The sequence below is a fragment of the Phoxinus phoxinus genome (assembly GCF_949152265.1).
Source record: "Phoxinus phoxinus genome assembly, chromosome: 1".
Classification (NCBI taxonomy): domain Eukaryota; kingdom Metazoa; phylum Chordata; class Actinopteri; order Cypriniformes; family Leuciscidae; genus Phoxinus; species Phoxinus phoxinus.
Window position 1 is genome coordinate 28,370,433 of NC_136876.1, and position 25,966 is coordinate 28,396,398.

At 38.3% G+C, this 25,966-nt stretch overlaps 2 protein-coding genes across 2 annotated transcripts; both read left to right on the top strand.

The window, feature by feature from the left end:
* The first annotated feature begins 686 nt into the window (after positions 1 to 686).
* On the top strand, positions 687 to 10,511 carry LOC306999060 (ferritin, middle subunit-like). Its single transcript, XM_079613483.1, has 5 exons — positions 687 to 765; positions 9,076 to 9,182; positions 9,571 to 9,717; positions 9,850 to 9,975; positions 10,106 to 10,511. The coding sequence occupies exons 1-5, from the start codon at positions 702 to 704 to the stop codon at positions 10,253 to 10,255; spliced, it is 594 nt and encodes a 197-aa protein (XP_079469609.1). The 5' UTR covers positions 687 to 701; the 3' UTR covers positions 10,256 to 10,511.
* Positions 10,512 to 20,755: 10,244 nt separating this feature from the next.
* Positions 20,756 to 25,913, top strand: LOC306985056 (ferritin, middle subunit-like). The gene is made up of 4 exons (XM_079586930.1): positions 20,756 to 21,060; positions 21,459 to 21,605; positions 21,722 to 21,847; positions 25,338 to 25,913. Exons 1-4 carry the CDS (start codon positions 20,956 to 20,958, stop codon positions 25,485 to 25,487), a joined length of 528 nt encoding a protein of 175 aa, XP_079443056.1. The 5' UTR covers positions 20,756 to 20,955; the 3' UTR covers positions 25,488 to 25,913.
* Positions 25,914 to 25,966: the final 53 nt, after the last annotated feature.

Below are 25,966 nucleotides of genomic sequence, written 5' to 3' on the forward strand. Positions count from 1 at the left end.
CGCTCAGGGAGGGTATCAAAACCCAGCTCTCTCTACGATGACTTTATCACAGACCAGCTCTGTGACATGCAGGCGCATTAACGTTTCACCCGTATTACAGCCTCTTCAGGTGGCTATGTGGACTGTGGACACTGTTTGTCTTGTTGGTTCTGTGAAAAAAAAAAAAAAAAAAAAAAAATGTATATAGGAAAGGAAATGTGAAGTGAATAGTGTGCTGCATGTTCTGCGCATACGTTTCATATGCGTTACCCATATGTTCTTCCACAGTTCATTGAAGTTTCTCTCTTTGCAAGTTTGTGCCTTTGTTCACTATGTGTCATCACGTACATTCCTTGAGGGAGACATTTAACTTACGAAGGGGGATGTAGACCGTGTTGACAGTTGCCATGGTTATGGCTATGACGTGATCACGTCAGGGGCGCAGGGATGGTACGATTACGTTAGGAGAGTCTGTATTGTGTTCGAGGCTGTCTGTGCTAAGACAATAAAGGCTAGTGTTTCCAACACAGAGATTGTTATTTCACACGCGTACATCTACAGTTGTGTTGTTAGTATTTGAAGCACATACGTGTTGTGAAACTGATGATGTTTTTCTATTTGCATTTGTTTTCTTCAGTTGCAGCGCATTGAGCTCTCTCGGCCATGTAATATGCACAAACGGGTTACAATGAGAAAATGCTGAGTCACACAGATGCAGCTCCATGTCATCTCTTGGGTGTTTGCACTTGTCACTGACACAGAATGAGCTTTCATGGACAATTTCTGGTACAAAATTGCTTCGTAATTGTCACCTGTCTTCATTGTACTGTTTTAATCAGTCAGTGTCAGGTATCTAAAGGCAGTTAGGTGAAAAATTGCATTAACTCCCAAGTGGAGTAATAGGCTATTTCAGGATTGTCCCATGATATTTGTCATATTACACACATGCTGCTATAATATAGTGTCATCAGGCTTCACACAAAGCATATATATAACATGGAACTTTGTAATGCAGTTTTCTATTTCTATTGAAAAATTACCTCTAGAAAACAAATTGGTCTAGTTGTTCTAGAAAAATGGTTTAATGTAACATTGAAATAAAACAATTATATATTATAACAAAACAATGTTTATCACTACAATATTGTAATATTGCATACATACAATTTTGTATGTATGCAAATTGTATAATATCCAAGGTACACATTTCTGGTAATTGTGCAGTTAATGATCATATTGTATTTTCAGAAAGTTTTGGAGTATTTTTACTCTCCCCAAATTTGTCACTACCGAAACACAATAATAAATAATTTACTAAAAAGGCTTATATTGACCTGTTAATATTTTGTTTACATCTACCTTGTAAATATATTTTTTGCTATTTAGAAGAAAAAAAAATCACAGGTAAATCAATAACAATTACAATTTGAACAATATTTCAAGTGTAATTTATAAGATTTGTTTTGAACCCAATCTTTCTTTGTTATTAAGTTAATCATACTGATTTCACAGTTAAGGATTCATTAGTTTGAATATACTTTGAACCAAACTTTAATAACATCTTAGTAGATAATTCAGTATACTTTATTTTAGACCAAACATCCATGTGACGGTATTGACGGCAGATTTTTGCTTCCGGTAGTGAGTGTTTCGGTAGTGACAATTTAAGATACTTTTGAGCCTAGTTATGATGATAGCCAGCACATGGTTACCTAGCACAGCTCTGACCAGTTGTACACACTACAATTTATGGAATAACACCCCAAAATTTTGCTAAATTGCAGAAAAAAGGTGTTTGGTAGTGACGTCCCTTAAAGGGATACTCCACTTTTTTTGGAAATAGGCTCATTTTACAACTCCCCCAGAGTTAAACAGTTGAGTTTTACCGTTTTCGAATCCATTCAGCCGAACTCCGGTTCTGACGGTACCACTTTTAGCATAGCTTAGCATAGATCATTGATTCTGATGGGACCATTAGCATTTCTTTCCAAATGACCAACGAGTTTCAATATTTTTCCTATTTAAAACTTGACTCTTCTGTAGTTAAACCGTGTACTAAGATCGACGGAAAATTAAAAGTTGCGATTTTCCAAGCCTATATGGCTAGGAACTACTCTCATTCCGGCGTAAGAATCAAGGAACTGTGCGGCCGTACCATGGGTGCAGCGGCGTAATGATATGACGAAGCACTTGCCGTCAACAAACCAACGTGACAAGCGGCTTGCACAGGGAGCGTGCCTTGTAGCATGGAGACATTTGTGAGAGATGATTTAGATAACATCTAAACAGACCCGAACACCATACAAGGGTTATACGCTACCTCACCAGAACTCTACAACAAAACTACTAACGTTATACTGTACAAGACGAATGATCGAGGATACCTATAGCACTCACTGATTGCATTTCACAGGAAGATAACAACGGCAGTGCTTTTACAAAAAGTAAAATTGTTATACAGTACTTCCAGTGATACGCGGGTTGATCCAAAATTAGCGGGTGCCTGCGGTTACCCGCGGTTACGAGTCATCCAAAAATATTTTTAATGATATTCGGGTCGCGGTCGGTCGGGTCGTTTGAAATAAAGATGCCAATTAAACCTTTGTAATTTATATAGTACTAGACTCAATGTTCTATGAAATAGGCAGTGGGCCAAGTCTGTTTTTCTCCTTTAGTTTTCGATTTGATAGATCTCCTCCAGGGAACTGGTTAATTTTTTATAACTGGCTTTATAAATTGTTGTTGAGCACATTACTGCTTGTTTCCAACGTCAATTGTTGCACATTAAAAATATAACGTAGATATAATCTCGCTAGCTAACCACAAAATGTTAGCCGGAGTAAGAACCAATCAAAGCTCGTGTTGTTACCTTGTCAACTTGAGTTGACCAATCACGTCATTATTTGAACCGGTGCCCGAAGACCCGGATGTGAACTGAACTCGCGGGCGCGGCGGCCGGTCAGTGGCGAGTCCTCCGTTTTTTGGCTACAGTGTATGGCTGCACCACACATCGTGGAAACGGTAGGTAACTGATTAGACCTAGCATTATCCGAAACATTGTAAAAAGTCTGAATGCATTGGTATTGGCATATGTTCGCCGAATGCTACACACGTGGGTAATGCTAAGCTATTTGTCGTTTTAAATGTAGTATACGGCAAGTTGGCTAGTGTTGGCACCTGAAGTAACTTTGTATGGTAGGATCAGCTTTTTTTTCTGTGGATACCACAAGCTAATTATTTATTTAACTGTGTGTTGTAAAGAGTTTATCAAGGGCTTATTGGCATTTGTCTTAAAATGTTGACTATGACGCTGAAGTTTTTTTTTTTTTCGTCCAGAAGAAGAAAGTTTTAAAGTTTTTTTTCCATCGTTCAGCCCCTTCCGTGTAACTAGCTAACAGTTATATGAATTAATTTATCTTATTTGAAGTGAAGCTTATGTACTGCGAGAGTATTTCCCAAACATCTAAGTTACACGATACACGTTGTCCTGCCTGTTTTAGACATCTCCCTGCTCCAACACAGATGATTTAAACAGCTTCCATAGTTCATAATGAGTTGACAGTTTGAATCAGCTATGTTGGGGCAGGGAGATGTCTAAAACACACACGGTTATATAGTTAGCTTACGTTATCTCCTGATTCCTGTCTAATCGCACATTGTATTTTGTATATTTTGCATGGGTTTCCTCTCCTGATGGTGAAGCCGACATCTGTAGGGCAGAAGGCAGACGCTCTTGGAACACCTCACTTGGGTGAAGTAGGCAACATATTAACGGTATCTCCATGAGGCAACGTCCACGTTGGATTTATTTTGTATAGTTGGCTAATGTTATAGTAAGGCAAACATTAGATAAGGGGTTTTCAAAGTCTGAGACTGCGTGCCTTCAAACAAAGCATGGGAAACGATGTGCCCCCCACCACATTTTTAGTTTACTTGGTAAGTTTCGCTCAATTCCTGGATGCCTTTGGGATCATAATTATATATTTTTTATCCCATAGGCACTTAACATTTGAGCCAAAATAGCCTAATATTGCTGAACATAACTTCTTACTGCACCAAACAGTTATAAACAAAGGTCTGTCCTAAGGCATTTATTAGTTTCAGCCTGATGAGGGGAAAACAGTTCCCAAAAACTACTGTATCTGAACTCTCACACATGTGGGCTATTCTGTGTGATCTCCTTTTGATAACTAATGCAAGTAATGTAATAGTTTCACTTCCATTGATCCTCCCCTGAAACTGTTTGGAGCCCCCCTAGGGAGGCCCGCCACACACTTTGAAAACCCCTGAGTTAGATTATCAACGGCTAACTAGGGCTATTTAGTGAATTTACAACACCAGACAAAAACGAACTTGAACCAGATTAACTTTTATTAGTGTCATGTTATTTAAAGATGTACTCAGGCCATGGCTGCACGCTCACAATGTTGTGTGTTTCATCCTTAGACAGCGTTGGTGCAGTTCCTACATATGGCGCTTTTCCACTGCATGGTACGGCACGGCACGCTTTGGTGCTTTTCCACTGCATGGTACGGCTCGGTACGGCACAGCACGCTTTGGCGCTTTTCCACTGCATGGTACGGTACGGCTCGGTACGGCACAGCACGCTTTGGCGCTTTTCCACTGCATGGTACGGCTCGGTTCGGTACGGCTCACTTATGGCGCATTTCCACTGCATGGTACGATACGGCTCGCTTCGGGTCGCTTTAAATGGTACCACCTCTGTTGAGGTTCCAAGCGTACCGTACCGATACTAAATGTGACGTGAAAACACTGCAGATCACTGATTGGTCAGACAGAATCGTCACTTCAGCGTCATTGTATTTGCGACACGAGACACTAAACCCGCTAGATGTAAATAGCCAGACAACAGCCAACACGGTAGCACCTGTTTTTAGAGTATTTACTTGACAAAAGAGGTAAAAAAAAAATCAAACAAGAAATGGCTGAATCGTGGTCAGTGGACGAGGTGCAGACGTTCCTCTCGTTGGTTGCCGAGGAGTGGATCCAGCGAGAGCTGGAGGGGGCAACACGGAATGAAAAAGTGTTCCAAGAAGTAGCACAGCTCTTAGCCGCACACGGCTACCACCGGACCTACAAACTTAAAAAAAAAAAAAAAAAAAAAAGTTACTACCGAGCCAGTAGAGGCGGCAACTATTAACGATCAGTCCCACCCACTTTGAAGCGGTACTAACTGCAGTGGAAAAGCAACCGAGCTAAAGCGAACCGAACCGTACCGAGTTGAGTCGTACCACGCAGTGGAAAAGTGAAGCGAGCCGAACCGTTCCGAGCTGAACCGAGCCGTACCATGCAGTGGAAAAGCACCAATAGACACATGTCTGTGCATGGTAGCTGGTGCTTTCTACATGTGCAGTTCCCCCCCCACACATTGTAATGCTTTGCACTGGCAATGCACAAGCTCCAAGACACTTTTTGGTGCTGGTGGAAATGTCATCCAATGAACTGCATAGAATTCCCCCTCGATCCTCCATCCATGCTGCATTGGGGGAGGTATGTCTGGCAGGCTTTGCAAACTTCTCCTGTAGAACAGAGGAATAGAAAATATTTTGGTATATATTCCAGTATGAATAGGATGAATTGTCAGGTAGACAAATATGACAAAGAATGTGTTTATCAAAGGTGGTTACTTTTAATCTAGTAATCTCACTGTTTAGATTTGTAAGAATACCATGTAATGTCTTTGTTTCAAATAAAACATTCCTTTAAAAAAATGACTTTAGTGTTCAATTCATTGTCAACCTTACACTATTCACTGTAATCTTATATTGAATATGCTTTTTGCCCTTGTTAAATCTCCAGCTTTTCAATAAAATGTTTAAGATAAAGTGTTCAAAAATATACATGAATAAAAAATCACTTTGTGTAGTTAATATTCACTGGTAGTGTGAGGTTTATTTAACATACTTTCTTAAACTAACTACAATACACACATACATAGCCAAAGTTACATGATCAATACACAATTATTTTAATAGACAATTTGCAGAATTTATGGATTTGATACATACCTTCAGTATCTTTGGCTGCCATTTCTCTCCTCCTACTTGCAATGTGATCTTTATTGGTGAAGAGCATGTAGCATTCCCTATGGAAGCCCACATTAACTGGCACATCTTGGGCTCTCCAGGTTTCTGTTAAATTGAATGTTGCTATGGCTTTTTCAGCTATTAAACTCTCAGCAGTGTTGAGGTTAACCCATTTCTGGGCACACTGAACAAATGATGCCCAACTTGTTTGAGAAAATAAGGTTATTGGGCTTTTTGCCCTAGAAGCAACATGTATACAGCACTTCATATTGTCGCACACCGGCTGTCAATCGCGTCCCGCTTTGTTGTTGTGCGGTCTATGTAAATTTCTATGTATGTCACGGGTGATCAATAACCTTAGAGGTCTTCTGACGGTAAGTGCACAATGTATAGTATAGCTCGTGTAGACAAAAAGTATATAAAGACTATTTAAATTGCAGGATTTCGTTATAAAGAGAGCAAAGTTACTGTATCAAATATGTTGGTTGTCAGGGAGACGTGACAGGTTGTCAAGGAGACGGGTGATTTGTTTACGTTTTCTGGCGCTACGATTTAGTAGTTCTACAAATTTGCCCGTTTAAAAATGTAAGAGTTTAAATCGATATCTTCATAAAATGTGCACACATCAACGTTGGAAACAATGATTACACTACTTATAAGAATTTTTACATGCCATCTGTAAACAAATCACTTAGTTCCTTGGCAGGGATCTGTGAAATTCACAATTTCGGGGTCCGGCCCACGGCCTAAAATACACAGGTGTACACTTTATTGGCTGAATAACTGCGCGAGGATGACGCACGAGCTCAGTCAGAGATGACAGTGGGAAATCGATTTATTTACCTTTTTAATGTTGAGCGCGTTATTAACTTTTGAATAAAAGCTGACGCTGGACAAAATGCCCGATTTCCCAACGCGTTGAACTGAGCAATGCCATTGTGCCATTTTAATAGGCTACTTTTAAACGCATAGCTCAGTAATGTCAGTTTTATGTATTTGCTGAGAGGGGGCGGGGGGGTTTTTGTTGGGAAAGTCGGGGGAGAGACGCACACTTCGCTTAGACTGGATAAACACATGCAGCATCTTAATTGTTAAGAAAATGAAACGAAATAAATGAATAAATCAAGCCTTTATTAAAAAAACACTAGGCGATATCATACAGCATTCAGAAAAATGCGCACCCCTCCGTCTATGGCCCATGACGCTACGATGAGCATTTACTAGCTAAGTTACTTTTAAAAAACGCGGGTCGGGTACAATATTTTCTTTCTTTTTTTTGCGGTCCCGGTCCGAGTTGCGGGCGGGTTAGTTGAAAACGTCGGTCGGGTGCGGGTTGTTTATACATTGACCCGCGCATCACTGGTTAGGCTACTTACATGGGTGATGATGATGATGCACTTGGACCTGTCTGTACATTGAAGATTGTTGGGATGGCTGTATCCTTTAGACGCTGTACCGTACTGTCCGTGTTTTCTTTATAGTCATCTGGTCCAAAATGCTTTCAGCAAACACGCCATTTTTTGATAGATTCTATCGGCGTTTTTAGATCAATGTTCAGAGCTGTCAACCATTAATTTTTTAGTTTCTTTTTGTTCGTTGGTATTCAGTGTAACATTACGGTAGAATATACCTTCGCCTTACTGTCACAGGCCTTTACTACGCACGGAACCATGGCTAATCGCACAGGAAACCTAATTTGCCACCTAAAAACTACACAAACTTAGTCCCGGTCATGTTGGAAGTTACCGAGCTGGGGACTATTTTCAGGTGCTTCGTCATATCATTACGCCGCTGCACCCATGCTACGGCCGCACAGTTCCTTGATTCTTACGCCGGAATGAGAGTAGTTCCTAGCCATATAGGCTTGGAAAATCGCAACTTTTCATTTTCCGTCGATCTTAGTACACGGTTTAACTACAGAAGAGTCAAGTTTTAAATAGGAAAAATATTGAAACTCGTTGGTCATTTGGAAAGAAATGCTAATGGTCCCATCAGAATCAATGATCTATGCTAAGCTATGCTAAAAGTGGTACCGTCAGAACCGGAGTTCGGCTGAATGGATTCGAAAACGGTAAAACTCAACTGTTTAACTCTGGGGGAGTTGTAAAATGAGCCTATTTCCAAAAAAAAGTGGAGTATCCCTTTAATGTTACACACAGATTTTCAGACTTTTGAACATTTCCCTCAAAATGATGGTATCTATCTATGATGAAAGAGAGGCTATGAGAGAGAGGGACATAGGAATATTTCCTGATTAAAAATGTAGGGGTGTGGTTAAAATCAGTCTCAGCTAATGGACTAAAATACACACTATGTTGGTAGAGACATGAAAATGCGGGACATATTTTTACATCAAATTTCATGATTTAAAAATAAAATCATTTTTTTATTTATTTTTTACTTTACTCTTTAAAAGAAATCAAAAATATGTTTCTAAAAACAACAATGAAAAAAAAAAAGAAAGAAAAACATTTCAATATCATTTTCACAAGTTGAAGTTTAGGGGTTAGGGTTCGGGACAGCCACCTCCAAATGGAAAGTAGGCCTACCCAATAAATTATGATTTTATATATATTAAACTTATATTTTAAATATTATTGTGGGATTCAAAATATAATATAGGTATCTTAGCAAACTTCTAAAATTTTAATACTTGAATGCTTTTTAAATGTGTTTTTTGTTTGTCGAACAGCAGTTTGCACCAATTCTGTAGAATGCCCCTTATGCTATTATTAGTTATGAAAAAATAGAGACAAAAAAAACCTCTTTCCATTAAATTTGATCTTGTCTTTGTTATCCTATACCTACAAGTAAGACAGCGGATTGCCAAGTCACTATGTTACTCAGTTCCAGTTACTGGTTTCATTTCCAGTGACGCGTCATGTTGTGATCGTATATAAGACAAATGCTGACCTTCATTTCACTCACAGCTTCAGGAAGATACGAAGAGGTTCTTGCTTCAACAGTGATTGAAATAAGAAATAAGATCTCGCCGGAATTTATAAAAATTTCTTATTTAATTTTGCACCAACGTTGTCATAAACCGCAGAAATGGAGACTTCTCAGATTCGCCAGAACTACGATCGCGACTGCGAGGCTTTGATCAACAAGATGATCAATTTGGAGCTTTACGCTTCCTACACCTACACCTCAATGGCAAGTAGCCTATCTCTAGTTGGTTTAGTCACTTTACTAAAAAGTCTCACGTTAAAAAAAACAACAACAAAAAAAACAACAGCGTTCTAGAAATCTAAAATTACAATAACACTGTATACTTAGGCTATATTTATAAATATAATAACCATGGCATAAGCAGACATTGGGATGGGAACATGACTGTTTACATTTTTTAATAAGACTGCTGATCATCAGTATCACTCTTATTCTGTGATCAGTTAGTTTGACTTTGATTGGATGCCGTTCGTTGGAGAGATTAAAAAAATTAATTGTTCATGACTTTAGTTCTTGATAAAAATGTGTTCTTTGTTCCCTTGTTCCTTAACATATAGCCTAGTTTGTTACTTTTATTCCTATTATTGTTCAGGCTTTCTACTTCAAACGGGATGATGTGGCTCTTGCTGGGTTTTCCAAGTTCTTCAAGGAGAACAGTGAGGAGGAGCGCGAGCATGCCAAGAAATTCATGGAGTTCCAGAACAAGAGGGGAGGAAACATTGTCCTTCAGGACATAAAGGTGCTTTGACAGTATTTTGAATGAAGCCTTTTGACTTTGAACTTTGTAACATAAGCAAAGCTGACTCTAGATGTCTTGTATGGAATGACCTTATGCCATGTAACTTGCTCACTGATCTGTGTACCTTTCCAGAAACCAGAGCGTGATATGTGGGGCAATGGACTGATCGCTATGCAGTGCGCTCTTCAGCTGGAGAAGAACGTCAATCAGGCTCTGCTGGATCTACATAAGGCCGCTTCTGAGAAGAGAGACCCTCATGTGAGTGACCCTCATTTGTTGAACTTGAGACTCTAAATTTGCCTCCATATACATGTCTTTTTAAAAACAATTTCACTTATTCTCTGGGAAGTTTGCATCCTAAATTATTTTCTGATGTCTTGTCCAACAGCTGTGTGACTTCCTGGAGACTCACTACCTGAATGAGCAGGTGGAGTCCATCAAGAAGATTGGTGACCACATCACCAACCTTTCCAAGATGGATGCTGGCAACAACAGGATGGCGGAGTACCTGTTTGACAAGCACACCCTGAGCAGCTAAATGCAGCCCTCAGATCATCTGCAGAACCTCCAGCTATACTCTAGGCTTAAATCATCAACCAATATGTTCTCATCACACAGATCTAGTTGAAAATGTTCGATTAAGTTTTAAAGTTTTATGATATCACTGTCAAATTATGCCGTTTTGCTATTTTTATCAGTCATTTATCTAGCCAATGCTATGCTTTTCTGTTGAATGTGAACTATCTGGTTTTAACATGGTCAATTTGATAAATAAACTTTTTTTGGCTGGATTCAATTGTCTTTATTTTTTTAAATGGTGGGGTTGCTTAATTATCAAATAATTAGCTGATTTTCTATCAGAATTAGTACTGGCTGCAGTCCAAGTCTTAATTGTTGGTGGTTTAATATATATGTAGATAATGAAAAAGATGCATTGGGTTTGGCATTTACAGACATTCTAAACTCTACTTGTTTCATTTTCAAGAAACTGCTAAAGACGCATCTTTTTCATCAACACTTTGCCCATTACAGTTTTTCTGAATTGCTAAAACACGTTTCTTGAAACCATCACTCACTTTCTCAAAACCTTAAACACAAAACCAAATTTTCAAACCACATTCAGAGAACCTCTGACTCTTCTGGCAAAATCAAACAATTGCCTCAAAACCATTTTATCTGCTCAAAATCAAACAATGCTTTCAGACCATACACACAGTGAGCCAAAATTATAAACACTACAAATCATCACACTACATCAAAAAATGGAGACCACTGAATCCTAGGCATGCAGTTACAGGGAAAAAAGTATATATTGTTACAAAGTAAACAAATTTTTCAATTGCGTAAAAAAGTATAGTAATGACAACTTACAGTAGTAGCCTAAGGTGAATAAATTGTGTACTGCAAGTGTAGTGGATTGTATTGTAATGGATATTGTATAGTAGGACCATCAAATGTCTGTATATTCAGCACTTGCATACTGTGAAAATACAGTGTTGTGGCAAAAACAATTACTTAAACAAAAATTGCATCACGGTAAAAGAGACGTCAAGATCCAAATTGTATTTAAAAAGAAAAGTAATTTATTCATGCAAGAAAATGGTTGCCTGACCCCAGCCTTGCAGCCAGGCTGCAGGCCAGAGTCAGAGACAGACAGATACTGCACTTCTCCTCAAGAGAGCTTGGCCTGCTACTTTATAATGCAAGGGGAAACCATCACCCCCACCGTTTATACAAGCAGGAACAGCTTCCCCCAGCATGGGAACTTAAGATACAGATCATTCTCGGCCTCACACCTCCATCTCCAGCTGAACCAACGTTACATCAGCAAAAACTCAGAATACAGACAGAGAACATACAGCATTAATCTTTTAAATCATTAGGAAAGATTAAAAATGCCACTACAACAGTGATCCAACTGCAAAAGCCAAAAAGGTTACAGTAAAAAAACTCTAAATGAAAAGTCACTCAGAAGATGTGTGCAACTGCAGAATCAAGGTCAATGAGAGATTGATTCTGCTTCAGTATCATGTCTTCATGTTGTGTCGGCCTGAGGATTTTGTCCACATCACATCACACCACAATGTCATCTTTGCAAGCAAAGGGGAAAATCCTAAAGCAGATCCAGCCTTGACCACATTCTCCACACCTGCTCTTCCTCATCTTCATCTTCTTCCTCCTTGTTCACCACCTCTTACACACACACTCTTCCTTCTCTCCCTCTTATATTGTTTACATCCATTATTTGTATCAACGTACATTGCAACATTTTGAGTCAATTTTGGCACTCTGAACTAGGGATGTCCAGATCCGATCACGTGATCGGAAATCGGGCCCGATCACATGGTTTCAGACTTGATCGGAATCGGACGTTACCTCCTGATCAGGACTCAGATATATATGTATATATATTCTCATTATTTTTTAACACATCTATAGTTATGCGGTGGCACAGAGTTAGACCCTTTTGACTCCACACAGAAACAGCAACGCGTGCGGCATGACATCACTTTGTTGACATCACCAAAAGTGAAGAATTTATGTTATTTATTACTTGATTGTTCAAGCTACCTCACAGAAGTGCTCAACAGAGTTGTTGAATGTTAAAATAAGGTGAATTACAGTTTTTTTCCAACTGCTTACACACGTTTTCAAAACAATGTCACTTTTTTTCAAAACTCTACACACAATTCCCAAAACTGCACATACAAAATGCAAAATGCCTCACATCTCCTTCAAAATGTAACACTGCATTCAAAATGCCATAAACACATGTCAGAATGAAGCATTCGCATCAAATGTCAAACACTTCTTTCATAATAGTACATTTTTGAATATACCATGTAAACATTGTTGTTCTAAATCTAAAGCTCTCTGGTCTTTCATAGGCTTATATCTACATTTCATTACAATGTTTTACAGTGAAAGTAATGTGCTGAGAGCGGTAACAAGTACACTGTGAACAGCAATGCAATGTAGAAACAGAAAATATGTATCAGGCCAAACATTACTGTATACAGTAGCATACAACAAAACCATAAACATATGTGAACCAAAAGTATATTTTTTAGAATACAGTAAAGAACACAATTGTGTGTGTGGGGTCTCTGTGCATTGTTGGCATCCATTGTTCAAAACAGGCAATCGACCTTTGACCTATTTATAGGCCTATACTACAGTAAAGCAGTGATTGGTTAGTGATCAGCAATTACTGTAGTGTTTGCACATGTGAGGAGTGTGTGTGTGACCTGGTGAATAAGTGTAGCATTTTGATTGGTTGTGTTTAGAAAAGGAAAGCAAGTCACTTCCTGTTAGATGTTTGTGTTTTAGGTCGAGAATTGTGTGTAGTGTTTTGAAAAAAGTGTTTTATGCGATTGAAAACTGAGTCAAAGGCTGAGAAATGGCTTATGGTTTTGGAGATTTGCTGTGTAGTTTTGCATTTTGAGTGAGAGGTTTCAAAAATCGTGTGACATGAAAAGATTTTGTGTGTAAGCAGTTGGTAAAAACTGTAAATATAAAATAAGGAACATCCTGGATCTGTTTTTTCGCTCTTCTTTTTTTAAAATGTATTATAGAAGTATCGGATCGGGACTCGGTATCGGTAGATACTCAAAATCAAATGACTCGGACTCGGATTCGAGGGCAAAAAAACCTGATCGGGACATCCCTACTCTGAACTGACTTGTTGTATTACAGTTAGTTTACTCGCATCATTAGAGATAAGTGTGAACTATTTTGAGTCGTTGTGTGTAAACGATGACAACTGTGTTGTAGCGTTTAACTTTTGCCTGCCTGTGTTTAGCGTTTTGAAACATAAGTGCATCACAGTGTGAAATGTGTTTTAGTGCGTGAGAATGTGTTTAGAGTTTTGAAAAAAGAGTGCATGAGCTTTGCAAACGGTGTTTTAACAACCTAAACTTGTTTAATGTTTTACAGAAAGAGTGATTTATTCGACAAATTGGTTTAGGCTATTGAGAATTTGGTTCAGAGAGTGGGGTTTCACAAGTTCACACTACATACAATTAGAGGGGGTAGAGTTTAATGCGTATTTGGCGTGCTGTCCGAGGGGAGGGCTCTGAGCTCGGAGTTCAGCCCGAACCCAGAGTACTCCCCCCATATGTAAGTGGTTAGGACTAGAAGTCTTAAAAGTTCTAAAAATCTTATCATTATATATACCTCTTATCATTGATTGCTGAGTGCTCTCCACTTGTGTTACAGTTTTTCTCGATTGCTTAAACACTATAACCAGGCTTTTGAACTAAAATTTCAAAACCATAATGCCATTTATCAAAAAGCACACCCATTTCACTAAACTATCAACACAAATCCCTTCATTTCTCATTGCCTACACCATGTGGTCATTTAGAAAGCACTAGTATTCAGTATTGTTCACTCAAATCTGCACAGCTTTAGCTCAGTTAGCACACAATTGCCCAGGTGAAAACACTAAGAGTCAAAATTTAACACACATCAATCAGATCCTTCAATAGATAGATAAAAGGGCCCGAATCAGTTTATTGAATTTTGGAACAATGGATCCAGAAAGACATGAAGAAAGAAGTCGAGGAGGGATAGGAAGAGGAGGAAAGGTAAGGGGAAGGGCAAGAAGACAAGTTGTCTCAGATGAAATTCAAGCCACTTTAGTTAACCATGTCCTTGTCCGTGGTATGACTATGAGGGAGGCTGGGCTACGAGTAAGGCCGAATTTGAGACACTTCACCGTCGCCTCCATCATCAGAAGCTTCAGGGAGGTGTGCTGGCAAACAAAATTCTGTCACTGAATAAGACACAAACATTTCCCACTGTCTTTGATGAGGTTTATTTTCTTGCAAGAAAATGCCAGCAGTCGTACAGTCACACAGAGTGGCTGCAGAGTGTGACAGTGAAGGGAGAACATCCTTCCTCCTTTATAGTCTTGACTCCCAGAATGTTATCTTTCTAGGCCAATGATGGTTTTTCAATCATACATGGAACATTCTTAGACTTGTTCATCATATTATCATTTAGTGGAGGCCCTCCTGTCACGACCAACACTCTTTACCAGTCCAATACAATTCCATATTTGAATAAGGTTTGTGTGTGCTCTATTGCTGTCATATGATGGTCACACACATATCTTACGTAAGTAAATATTAAAAAAAAAAAATTAGAGGAGTAAAAAAAAAGTACTTTTACAAGAGTACATGAATGAATAAAAATATGCCAATGTATCCATTGGTTGTGTCTTTTGTGTTCATCATGTGAAAAGTTTGTGAGGGGGGAAACCACAAGCAACATAACTTACCAGTTTTGGAAATGTTGTTTTGAATTTATTACACCAGTGTGTAAGACTATGTTGTAGTGTGTTTGATTTTGATGGCTTGTGTGTCCAGTCTGAGGACAAAGTTTGTTTTTTCAGCAAGAGTGAATGGTTTTGAGTGTAGAGCTTCATTTTGACCTGAAAATAGGATGTTTGGGGAATTGGGTGAGACGTTATGGATTTGTGTTTACTGTTTTGAGAATATGAGGCATAGTTTCAAGAAATGTGTTTAAGCAATCGAGAAAAACTGTAATTATCTGAACGTGCTCCTCCCGAACTTTGTTAATAAAACATAATTTAGTGTTTTAGCAATTCAGAAAAACTGTACTCTTAATACTTACTATTCTATATATTACTCTAGTTTGATTGCTTCTATTGCTTTCCTCATTTGTAATCGGATCGGATAAAAGCGTCTTCTAAATTATTAAATGTAAATGTTAGACAACACATCTCAGGACGCACTTATTCTTACGCACTTAAATTCTGATGTAGGCTACTTGGATGGCGTCTACTCTACGCTAATATTAATCTCTCTGTTTATCCCGAGGTTTACCACAGTCCGCCGGATCTAGGCCGTATCCAGATCTGATGAAGGACCAGCACCTGGACACGACGACAACGTAGTCCTGAAGTGTCAACTAGTCTCACCCCTATGGTGGACCTGCGTCTGGACCCATCCACAACGCATCCCTGAAGTGCCAGCCTCATCGACACGACAGCCATCGGCACTGATCCTCGACAACTTGTCTCCATACCGGCGTGATGACTCCGACTTCCAACCAGATGGAAATGGATAAATACTAAATATGAATGTTTTGATCAAATCTGACTTCTGACCTGTAATTCTGTCCGAATCATAATCATACACGGTTCGTTTGTTTGCCAGAGGAGAACTGGCCCTCCGACTGAGTCTGGTCCGGTTGGTTCCTTGACACTGTTGCCTTGGCTTTTGGCTTGCTTAGTTGGAGACATTTAATATTTAACAATATTAAAGCTACAGTCGGCAACAATTTTTTTTCCACAACATAAATCAACCAGTTTTAGAAAAAAAAACACACGCCTCTACCTCCGCCTGGAGCCTGTTATTTGTTTTGCGAAAATCCACCACTTCCGGTTCTTCTGGTCCAGTCAGCGCAGGGCTGTGTGAGATCTGACTGTCAATCACAGTTTGTGCACACGCCACAGATCCCCTTCCCCCCTCACGCACGTTACAATATCACATGCTTTCAAAACTCTAACAAATCAAATTAGTATAAACAATGTTAGCAATTGCTATCAATGGGTAGATTAGCCAGGGCAGCATACCTCCGAGTACTCCATGGTGTTGATCAATGCTGATGAGACGGGCGCATAGGGCTGCACGATTCTTGCTAAAAATGTGAATCACGATTTTTCTCCATGGGAATTGAGATCACGATTCTCTTACACGATTCTCATTTTTTTCAACCAAAATTTATTGCACTCAAGTACAAAAAAACACAGGACATTCAGTATAATAAAGTGCAGGTCTGCAGGAGTAACAAAAAATCGTCTCTACTATCTTTTATTTATTTTAGACCCCTTAAAGAAAATTATTCGTTCATATTATGGGCTCATCTGATTTTTTGTACATAGCCTATTTGTTAGGATTTTGGTATCATAATGATTAGGCTAATAAATGCATGCACAATTATCCGTGAACTTTTTTTTTGAACAAATGCCTTCCAACTTGTGTGTGCAAAATTCAGAATTAAATTAAAGTGCAGAAATTTGTACAAATAGAGAGTAGGATATGTAGGCCTACTATACTGTTGTAGCCATTAAAAAAAGCGCGTTTCATATTTGTTAAAATATTATAAAGTTTTTTTTTTCCATTTAAATGTTGATTTATGAAAAGTGAACAGCACGAGTAAGATAGGATGCGCAATATGAGACATTGAGCGGGTCAGACATGATTTTGACCGTTGAAGTTGTTATAGAAAGCCTTTCTTTAAAGTGAATTTCGTTTTGTATAAATTGTATCTTAAAGGGTAACTAAACACTAAACCAACTTTTTTTAGTTATTGATCTGTAAGAATGGAGCTTCATAAATGCTGTTCATTGATTCGAGTACTTTTTTAACATTTGAGTATAAAGTGTTTTAATTTTCAAATATATGGTGTAAAAACATCTGAGTGCTGCCCTCTTCAGGTTAAACGGAATCTCCTGAAGTAGGGGTACTCTCTGACGCTACTCTGTCACGACCCTGGCAGCCCCTGGTATAAAAGCATCTGGTTCCGTCAAAACCACTGTACCGAGTCAGGAGTTGGAAATTGGAATTACGAGTATTGAAAACGATCAGGATAGCGTATTTTAGCATCTATTTAACATAGCATTTATATAGTTATTTAGATTTCGTGTAGCCTAGGTAGTTATTTAGCATAGTTGTTAGTGTTGTTAGAAGCATAGTTAGTTAGTAGCATAGTATTGCATCAGTCAGAATAGTGTAGTTTTTTAGCATTAGCTTTATCTGTGTTTAATACAGTGGTCAGGATGGTACGTAGGTGTAGTGTTGCCGGTTGCAACAGCACTGCTGGACTGCACAACTTTCCACCAGACTTGGAAATTAGGCGCCAGTGTTTACATGCACTTGTGTGCCAAACGCTGCTCTTCCTGCATGGACTCCACAACTGCCGGCACGTTTTGCTGGATATTTTTTTTCACATAGCGGCAAAATATGCTTAACGTAGGTCAATAGTAATAATAATCCACTCAGATACTGGACGCATTCACAAAAAATCTGGTGCACACGCACTGACGAGCACGAACTCGATGGGAGGGTGCTCGGTGATAGTGGGGGAGGGGCATGAGAGTTGTAAACATTCGAAATTTGGCCTAGTCCACTCAATGTGCCAGACCTGCCGACTGCAGCTTTAATGATCTGCCTTACTTAAGGTGGACGATGGCTTAATTTTCTTCTAGAAACAACTTTGTTGTATTATTTTCATGTTTTCACTGTGAAGCTGCTTTGATACAATCTGTATTGTAAAAAGCGCTATGTAAATAAAGGTGACTTGACTTGACTTATTGTCGTAATCATAGCTCTAATATTGTCACATGGAACCGATGTTGATGGTGTTGAAATTCTGCAGCAGAGCGATGACATCTCAGATCATACTCCATTTAGCCATTGATGTACAACAAACTCCCTGTTACAAATATGGTAGATCTATCACTTCAACCACTAAAGATTGCTTTATAAATAAACTTCCTGATCAGTTTCTACTCCTCAGTATAACAGATAGCTTAGAAGAACTCGATGTTAAAACAGAAAGTATTGACTCTCTCTTTTCCAGCACTTTAGACACGGTTGCACCTTTGCGCTTAAAGAAGATTAAGGAAAATAGCCCGAAGCTGTGGTATAATAACGAGCACACTCGGGGCCTCAAGAGAGGTATTTCTCATTTTGTGGAAGGACAGTGTTAGTGCATATTGAAAGGCCTTAAAAACAGCTAGATCTCTTTACTTTTCGACTCCCTTAGAAGAAAACAAACACAACCCTAGATATTTATTTGATACAGTGGAGAGGCAGTATTAACATTAAAGGAACACTCCACTTTTTTTTGGAAATAGGCTCATTTTCCAACTCCCCTAGAGTTGAACAGTTGAGTTTTACCGTTTTCGAATCCATTAAGCCGATCTCCGCGTCTGGTGGCAGCACTTTTAGCATAGCTTAGCATAGATCATTAAATCTGATTAGACCGTTAGCATCTCTCTCAAAAAAAGGACCAAAGAGTTTTGATATTTTTCCTATTTAAAACTTGACTCTTCTGTAGTTACATCGTGTACTAAGACCGACAGAAAATGAAAAGATTTTCTAGGCCAATATGACTAGGAACTATACACTCATTCCTGTGTAATAATCAAGGAACTGTGCTGCCGCACCAGCAGGCGCAATATTACAAACTTAGTGCCGGTCACGTTGGAAGTTAACCTAGGGACTATTTTCAGGTGCTGCGTAATATCATTGCGACTGCTGCACCCATGGTAGGCACAATTCCCTTTGAAAATGAGCCTATTTCCAAAAAAAGTAGAGTGTTCCTTTAAGTGACATGGCATCTAACGCACAGAAGCCAATGGCACATGACACTATGCTTAGTGACACATCCGGTGACACATTCGGTCTTCATTGGCATGTCTAAGTGGATAGTGGCATGTGCCACTGACATAGTCGCGAAACACTGACACTTACAGTACACCGCGTCGCGAAACATGTTGTTGTATGTTGTGACACCTCCAGTAGTGACTGACAGATGAGATGAGCAGCTATACTGACATAATTGTGACACAGAATAATAGCCTAAATAAATAGCCTAATTTAGTGATCTTTTAAATGTCAATTAAATGCATTACAGTCTGTAATATTTTTTACAAACATGTTGCCAATTGTGAAAAAGTATTTGAGTGGCATACTGATATTTGTGACAATAGACAAACAGTATAGGCTATATATTTATACAGAGTATAAATAATTGACAGCATTGATACTGTCACGCTGTTGGGATCACACCCTCACTTTTCAAACGAATCAAAATCGAAGGAAGTTTTTACATTTACAAACAGAAGACTAGAAAATTGCAGGAGAAATAACACAACTCAACAACAGCTTAAACTAGACCAATACCAGAACAAAGGGAGAACCAAGACGGTGAGTATAAATATGGTGAGCAAACAGGGATAACTTAACGAGGAGCGTACCTGAAATAAATGAATGAGACCAGTTCATGATGGAACGGAAGATGGATAGAACTTTCATGAGAGAGAAAATGCTGAGTCACACAGACGCAGCTCCATGTCATCTCTTGGGTGTTCGCACTTGTCGCTGACACAGAATGAGCTTTCATGGACAATTTCTGGTACAAAATTGCTTCGTAATTGTCACCTGTCTTCATTGTACTCTTTTAATCAGTCAGTGTCAGGTAGCCTATGCAGTTAGGTGAAAAATGGCATTAACTCCAAAGTGGAGTAATAGGCTATTTCAGGATTGTCCCATGATATTTGCCATATTACACACAGGCTCCTATAATATAGTGTTATCAGGCTTCACACAAAGCATATATATAACCTGGAACTTTGTAATGCAGTTTTCGATTGATGGAAAATTAGACAAATTAACAAATTGGTCTAGTTGTTCTAAAAAAAAAATGGTTTAATGTAACATTGAAATAAAACAATTATATATTATAATAAAACAATGTTTATCACTACAATATTGTAATCAAACAACTAGCATGGTGAATGAGAATAGTGATAAAAAATCACCACTATAGCTTACCAATGCTGTGAATGTTGTGTAGCTACCTCACATTTTCAACAAATTATTTTAGTAGCTAAAACTAGTGATAGAAGAGTGTTAATCAGTTTAATCAGAACATTACTGCATAAACAATAATTTAATAATAAGTACGTTTATAGTCTATATAAGCAAAATGCAATAGCCTATGTGACTACAGAAATGGATGATAAATGTACCAACGTAAGTGGGAGGCATTTAATATGAAATAAAGAAGTTGGGGAACTAAAAGTTGTATTTTATGTAGATAAATAATTTATATATAGATGCATTTCAGAATGTAGGCCTAAATCGTAATTGTAAAAATAATCTGTTGGATTTATATGCTATTATTTATGAAAAGGGAAAGACTAAAAGAAAGCCTATCCATTAAATTTGATCTTGTCTTTGTTATCTAACCTACAAGTCAGACAGCGGATTGCAAAGTCATGTTACTCAGTTGCAGTGACGCATCATGTTGTGATCGTATATAAGACAAATGCTCACCTTCATTTCACTCACAGCTTCAGGAAGATACGAAGAGGTTCTTGCTTCAACAGTGATTGAACGGAACTTCGATCTCGCCGGAATTAATTTAAATTTCTTATTTATTTTTACACCAACGTTATTGTGATAAGAAACCGCAGAAATGGAGACTTCTCAGATTCGCCAGAACTACGAGCGCGACTGCGAGGCTTTGATCAACAAGATGATCAATCTGGAGCTTTACGCTTCCTACACCTACACTTCAATGGCAAGTAGCCTATCTCATATTGGTTTAGTCACTTTACTAAATCGTTATAAGGAACGTTGTCTCTTTATTTTTGTTTTCCATTATTGACTAAACGTGTAGCCTATAGCCTATCTCACGTAAAAAAAAAAAGGAGGTTCTAGAAATCTAAAATTACAATAACACTGTATACTTAGGCTATATTTATAAATATAATAACCATGGCATAAGCAGACATTGGGATGGGAACATGACTGTTTACATTAGTAACAAGACTGCTGATCGTCAGTATTAGGCTACTCTTATTCTGTGATCAGTTAGTTTGACTTTGATTGGATGCCGTTTGTTGGAGAAATGTGTTCTTTGTTCCCTTGTTCCTTAACATATAGCAGTTTGTTACATCTATTCATATTATTGTTCAGGCTTTCTACTTCAAACGGGATGATGTGGCTCTTGCTGGGTTTTCCAAGTTCTTCAAGGAGAACAGTGAGGAGGAGCGCGAGCATGCCGAGAAATTCATGGAGTTCCAGAACAAGAGGGGTGGGGAAATTCTCCTTCAGGACATAAAGGTGCTTTGAATGAAGCCTTTTAACTTTGAACATTGTATCAAAGCTGACTCTAGAGGTCTTGTTATGGAATGACCTTATGCCATGTAACTTGCTCACTGATCTGTGTACCTTTCCAGAAACCAGAGCGTGATATGTGGGGCAATGGACTGATCGCTATGCAGTGCGCTCTTCAGCTGGAGAAGAACGTCAATCAGGCTCTGCTGGATCTACATAAGGCCGCTTCTGAGAAGAGAGACCCTCATGTGAGTGACCCTCATTTGTTGAAGTTTAGCCTTGGGACTCTAAATTTGCCTCCATATCAGCCACGGCAGTGCCCCACCAAAATATTCACCCAAAACATAGACCTCTATATAAAATGAATCAATAATATACTGTAAATTTGTTCAGCATTCTGCAACAAATCTTTTTTTAATTTTCTAGACTATTTTAAGTCGTAAAGTGAGCAGGATATATCAAATTTGAGCGCATATAGTTTTGGCAGGCATATAATGGAACTACAGCGCACTTTAATTGAGAGCCATTTCAGACTGCCCCGCTTATTTTCACTTTAGCTTGCGTAAATCCAGACCTAGATGATATCAATCCGCTTCAGCTATGTGTTAGTCTGCGGCTAGCTGACATGTTTGTTCTTCATTTGCGGAGTAGCTTATCAAATTAATAAAAGTATTAACAGTGTTGGGGAAAGTTACTTTTAACAGTAATGCGTTACTCCCCCAAAAAGTGACTAATTGCACTACTTTGTTATTTTATATGAAAAGTATAATGTGCTACGTTACTTTTGCGCTACTTTTTCTCGCTTGGGCTGGGCTTACTTGTTTGTTTGGTTCTTTCTTTATTAATAAAAAAACACACTGAAGGCTGAAGGAAATATAAGTTCACGCCTGTACATTAGAGGGCGCAGCTCAAACAAACTTTCAGCTGTGCTACCATTCTGGATAACAGAAAATTCAGATGTGGGAGAAGAAAGTTTAATGCTTAGTTTAGCGATACAAAAATGAAACACAAATATGATGTTTATCTAAAGTCATTTTTGCTCATTGGTATGGTTGAATTAAATTATTTAAGGTCAGCAATAAAGACATTGGTTAATAAAGTGAGATTACAGTTTTTTACGATTGCTATGACAGTTTTTTCAATACATTTAACATTTTTGCTAAACTCTTAACGCACCAACACACCTAAAACACACAATTGGCAAAACGGTTTATTTCATGCTCAAAATCACACATTGTAAACTAAACTCCAAAACTAATTTTCTAAATACAATAATACACTAACACAATACACTACATCTAACAAAACACTGCAAACATGTTTCAAAATCAAATAATTATTCAAAACACTAACACATGTTCTCTTCCAACAGGAACATTTAGTCAATCATAACACAATGACGGAAAAAACTCTAACATCAGCTGAATTTACAGAAACTGCATTATGTTATGTGTCAGGTCTGCCCTTATACAATAGACAGTATATTGTATTGATCATAGATTGTGTTTTGCACTGTAGTTTCTTTTGAAGCCTCTCTACATTTTAGTTTTGTTGGGTTTAGTAAATGCATGCATTTTGTTTCTTTTGCTGCAGAAATTCAATACAATAAATGAATGACCATCTCAGAGTAGCTTTATGTACAGTTTATGAAAAAAAAGAAAAAAATAATACCTCTGTAATACCTCTCCCTTGTCCTGGTACTTGTCTTCGTCTCCCTCGTGCAGGCATTTTTCTTTCTTTCTTTCTTTCTTTCTTTCTTTCTTTCTTTCTTTCTTTCTTTCTTTCTTTCTTTCTTTCTTTCTTTCTTTCTTTCTTTCTTTCTTTCTTTCTCTTTGTGTTGCTCTATATTGTTCCTTTTCCACACAAGATCAGCCCAAAGAGTCCTCTTTTACAGTACATATGGTCATGCGATTGAAAGAACCTCAACACCTGAGTGTGCTTTGGAATCAGCTGTAATTTATATATTTGCATAACTTCAATAAGCTGTTTCTCAGTAGCAATGGAATAAAATACAGGGAATATATTTGTTTCAATTCACAATATGAACAGCTTTTCACTTTGACTTTATCCTATATAAGTTATGTTTAGAACATGATGTTATCTGTTCTGACATACAGTGTGAAAGCATTTGTAAATTTGGCAGTAAAATTACATTGTTTTGGTATTGGTTGAGCTTGTGTGTAAAAGAAGTTCAAGCATTTTAAATTTGTGTTAACTGTATGCATTTTGTATCAAAGCAACAAGAAATGTGTTAATTGTATATCCTACAAAGACGGATGTTGTGCTAACTGTGTTAAGAGTTTAGGAAACTTGTTAAATGTATTGAAAAAAACTGTCATAGCGATTGTAAAAAACTGTAAATACATAACATATTTTGGTGTTATTTAACATATTTAATAATTGCAGGGTTGCATAATTTACTGAGACTGAACTGAGCACACGTTTCAGCTAGTCGTTAAGTGTGTCCCCGGTATAAATTTGCATCCATATACATGCCTTTTTAAAGCAATTTCACTTATTTTCGCTTAAAGCTAGAGTAGGTAATGTTGGAGAGCTAGCCAGATTTGAAAGTGGCACATCTTCTAAGCTCCGCCCCCTCCTGTCAGTGCTCCGTCCAAAGCTACGCCCCCCCACAAACATGAACGCGCATCCACATTTGGAGTCAGCTGCATGTACACATAGACATCATAATATCTATGCATGTACATACCAGTGATGCGCGGGTTGATCCAAAATGAGCGGGTGCCTGCGGTTACGAGTCATCCAAAAATATTTTTAATGATATTCGGGTCGCGGTCGGTCGGGTCGTTTACCTTTGTAATTTATATAGTAGCCTACTAGACACAATGTTCTATGAAATACATAGGTCTACACGTTATTGTCTGAATGCGCGAGGATGACGCACGAGCAGTCTGCAGATGAAAGTGGGAAATCCTTATTTACCTTTTGAATGTTGAGCGCGTTATTAACTTTTGAATAAAAGCTGACGCGGGACAAAATGCCCGATTTCCCAACGCGTTGAACTGAGCAATGCCATTGTGCCATTTTAATAGGCTACTTTTAAACGCATATAGCTCAGTAATGTCAGTTTTATGTAGCTATTTGCTGAGAGGGGGCGGGATTTTTGTTGGGAAAGTCAGGTAAGAGACGCACACTTCGATTAGACTGGATAAACACATGCAGCATCTTAATTGTTAAGAAAATGAAACGAAATAAATGAATAAATCAAGCCTTTATTACAAAACACTAGGCGATATCATACAGCATTCTGAAAAATGCGCACCCCTAGTTCCTCCGTCTATGGCCCATGACGCGATGAGCATTTACTATTGCTACTTTAAAAAACGCGGGTCGGGCACAATATTTTCTTTCTTTTTTTTTGCGGTCCGAGTTGCGGGCGGGTTAGTTGAAAACGTCGGTCGGGTGCGGGTTGTTTATACATTGACCCGCGCATCACTGCTGTGCACGCAGTGGTGCTCGGGCACGAGACATGAAGGCATCTGATTGGTTCTTTACATTCGCACCGAATGGCAGTGATTGGTCGGAGTTTTTATTGTCCTACAGCTGCTACAGAGGTCAGATTTGTTTCATTCCTTTTTCTGAACACATAATGTATTGACTACTATCAGAATGGAAGGACCATTTCACCCAGTATATAAAAAAATGTTTCTGAACAGGATTACCAACCCTACCTTTAAGTTTGCATCCTAAATTATTTTCTGATGTCTTGTCCAACAGCTGTGTGACTTCCTGGAGACTCACTACCTGAATGAGCAGGTGGAGTCCATCAAGAAGATTGGTGACCACATCACCAACCTTTCCAAGATGGATGCTGGCAACAACAGGATGGCGGAGTACCTGTTTGACAAGCAAACCCTGAGCAGCTAAATGCAGCCCTCAGATCATCTGCAGAAATTAATAAAATTGCTATTCTCTTAAATAATGTTCTTATCAGCTCGTGTGAGAGGTTGAAAGGTTAACATCAAGTAAAGGTTCCAGTTGCTATTATAAAATGATGCAGTGTAAAATGATTACATAGTCATTTTGTGATTAACATCAAGCAAGGCTTATGTTGAATATGCACTGACTGACGGAGTGAATTTAAATAAACATTTTGAGCTGAATAATCTTGTCTTTTTTATTTAAAATTGTGGGATGCATTTAGTAGGGTGTAGGCCTATATTGGACAGTCCGTAGGCCTATTATTCAGCCTGCAAAAAGAGCTGTGAATAAAGATCTATAAAATTGGTAACTATTTGATAGTGTATTTGATTAATGTACAAAAATTGTTGTAACAGGGACACCAAACCTCACAAAACAAGAAAAAAGTGGAAAAAAGCAGACACCACTAGAGCATGAGTTTTCAT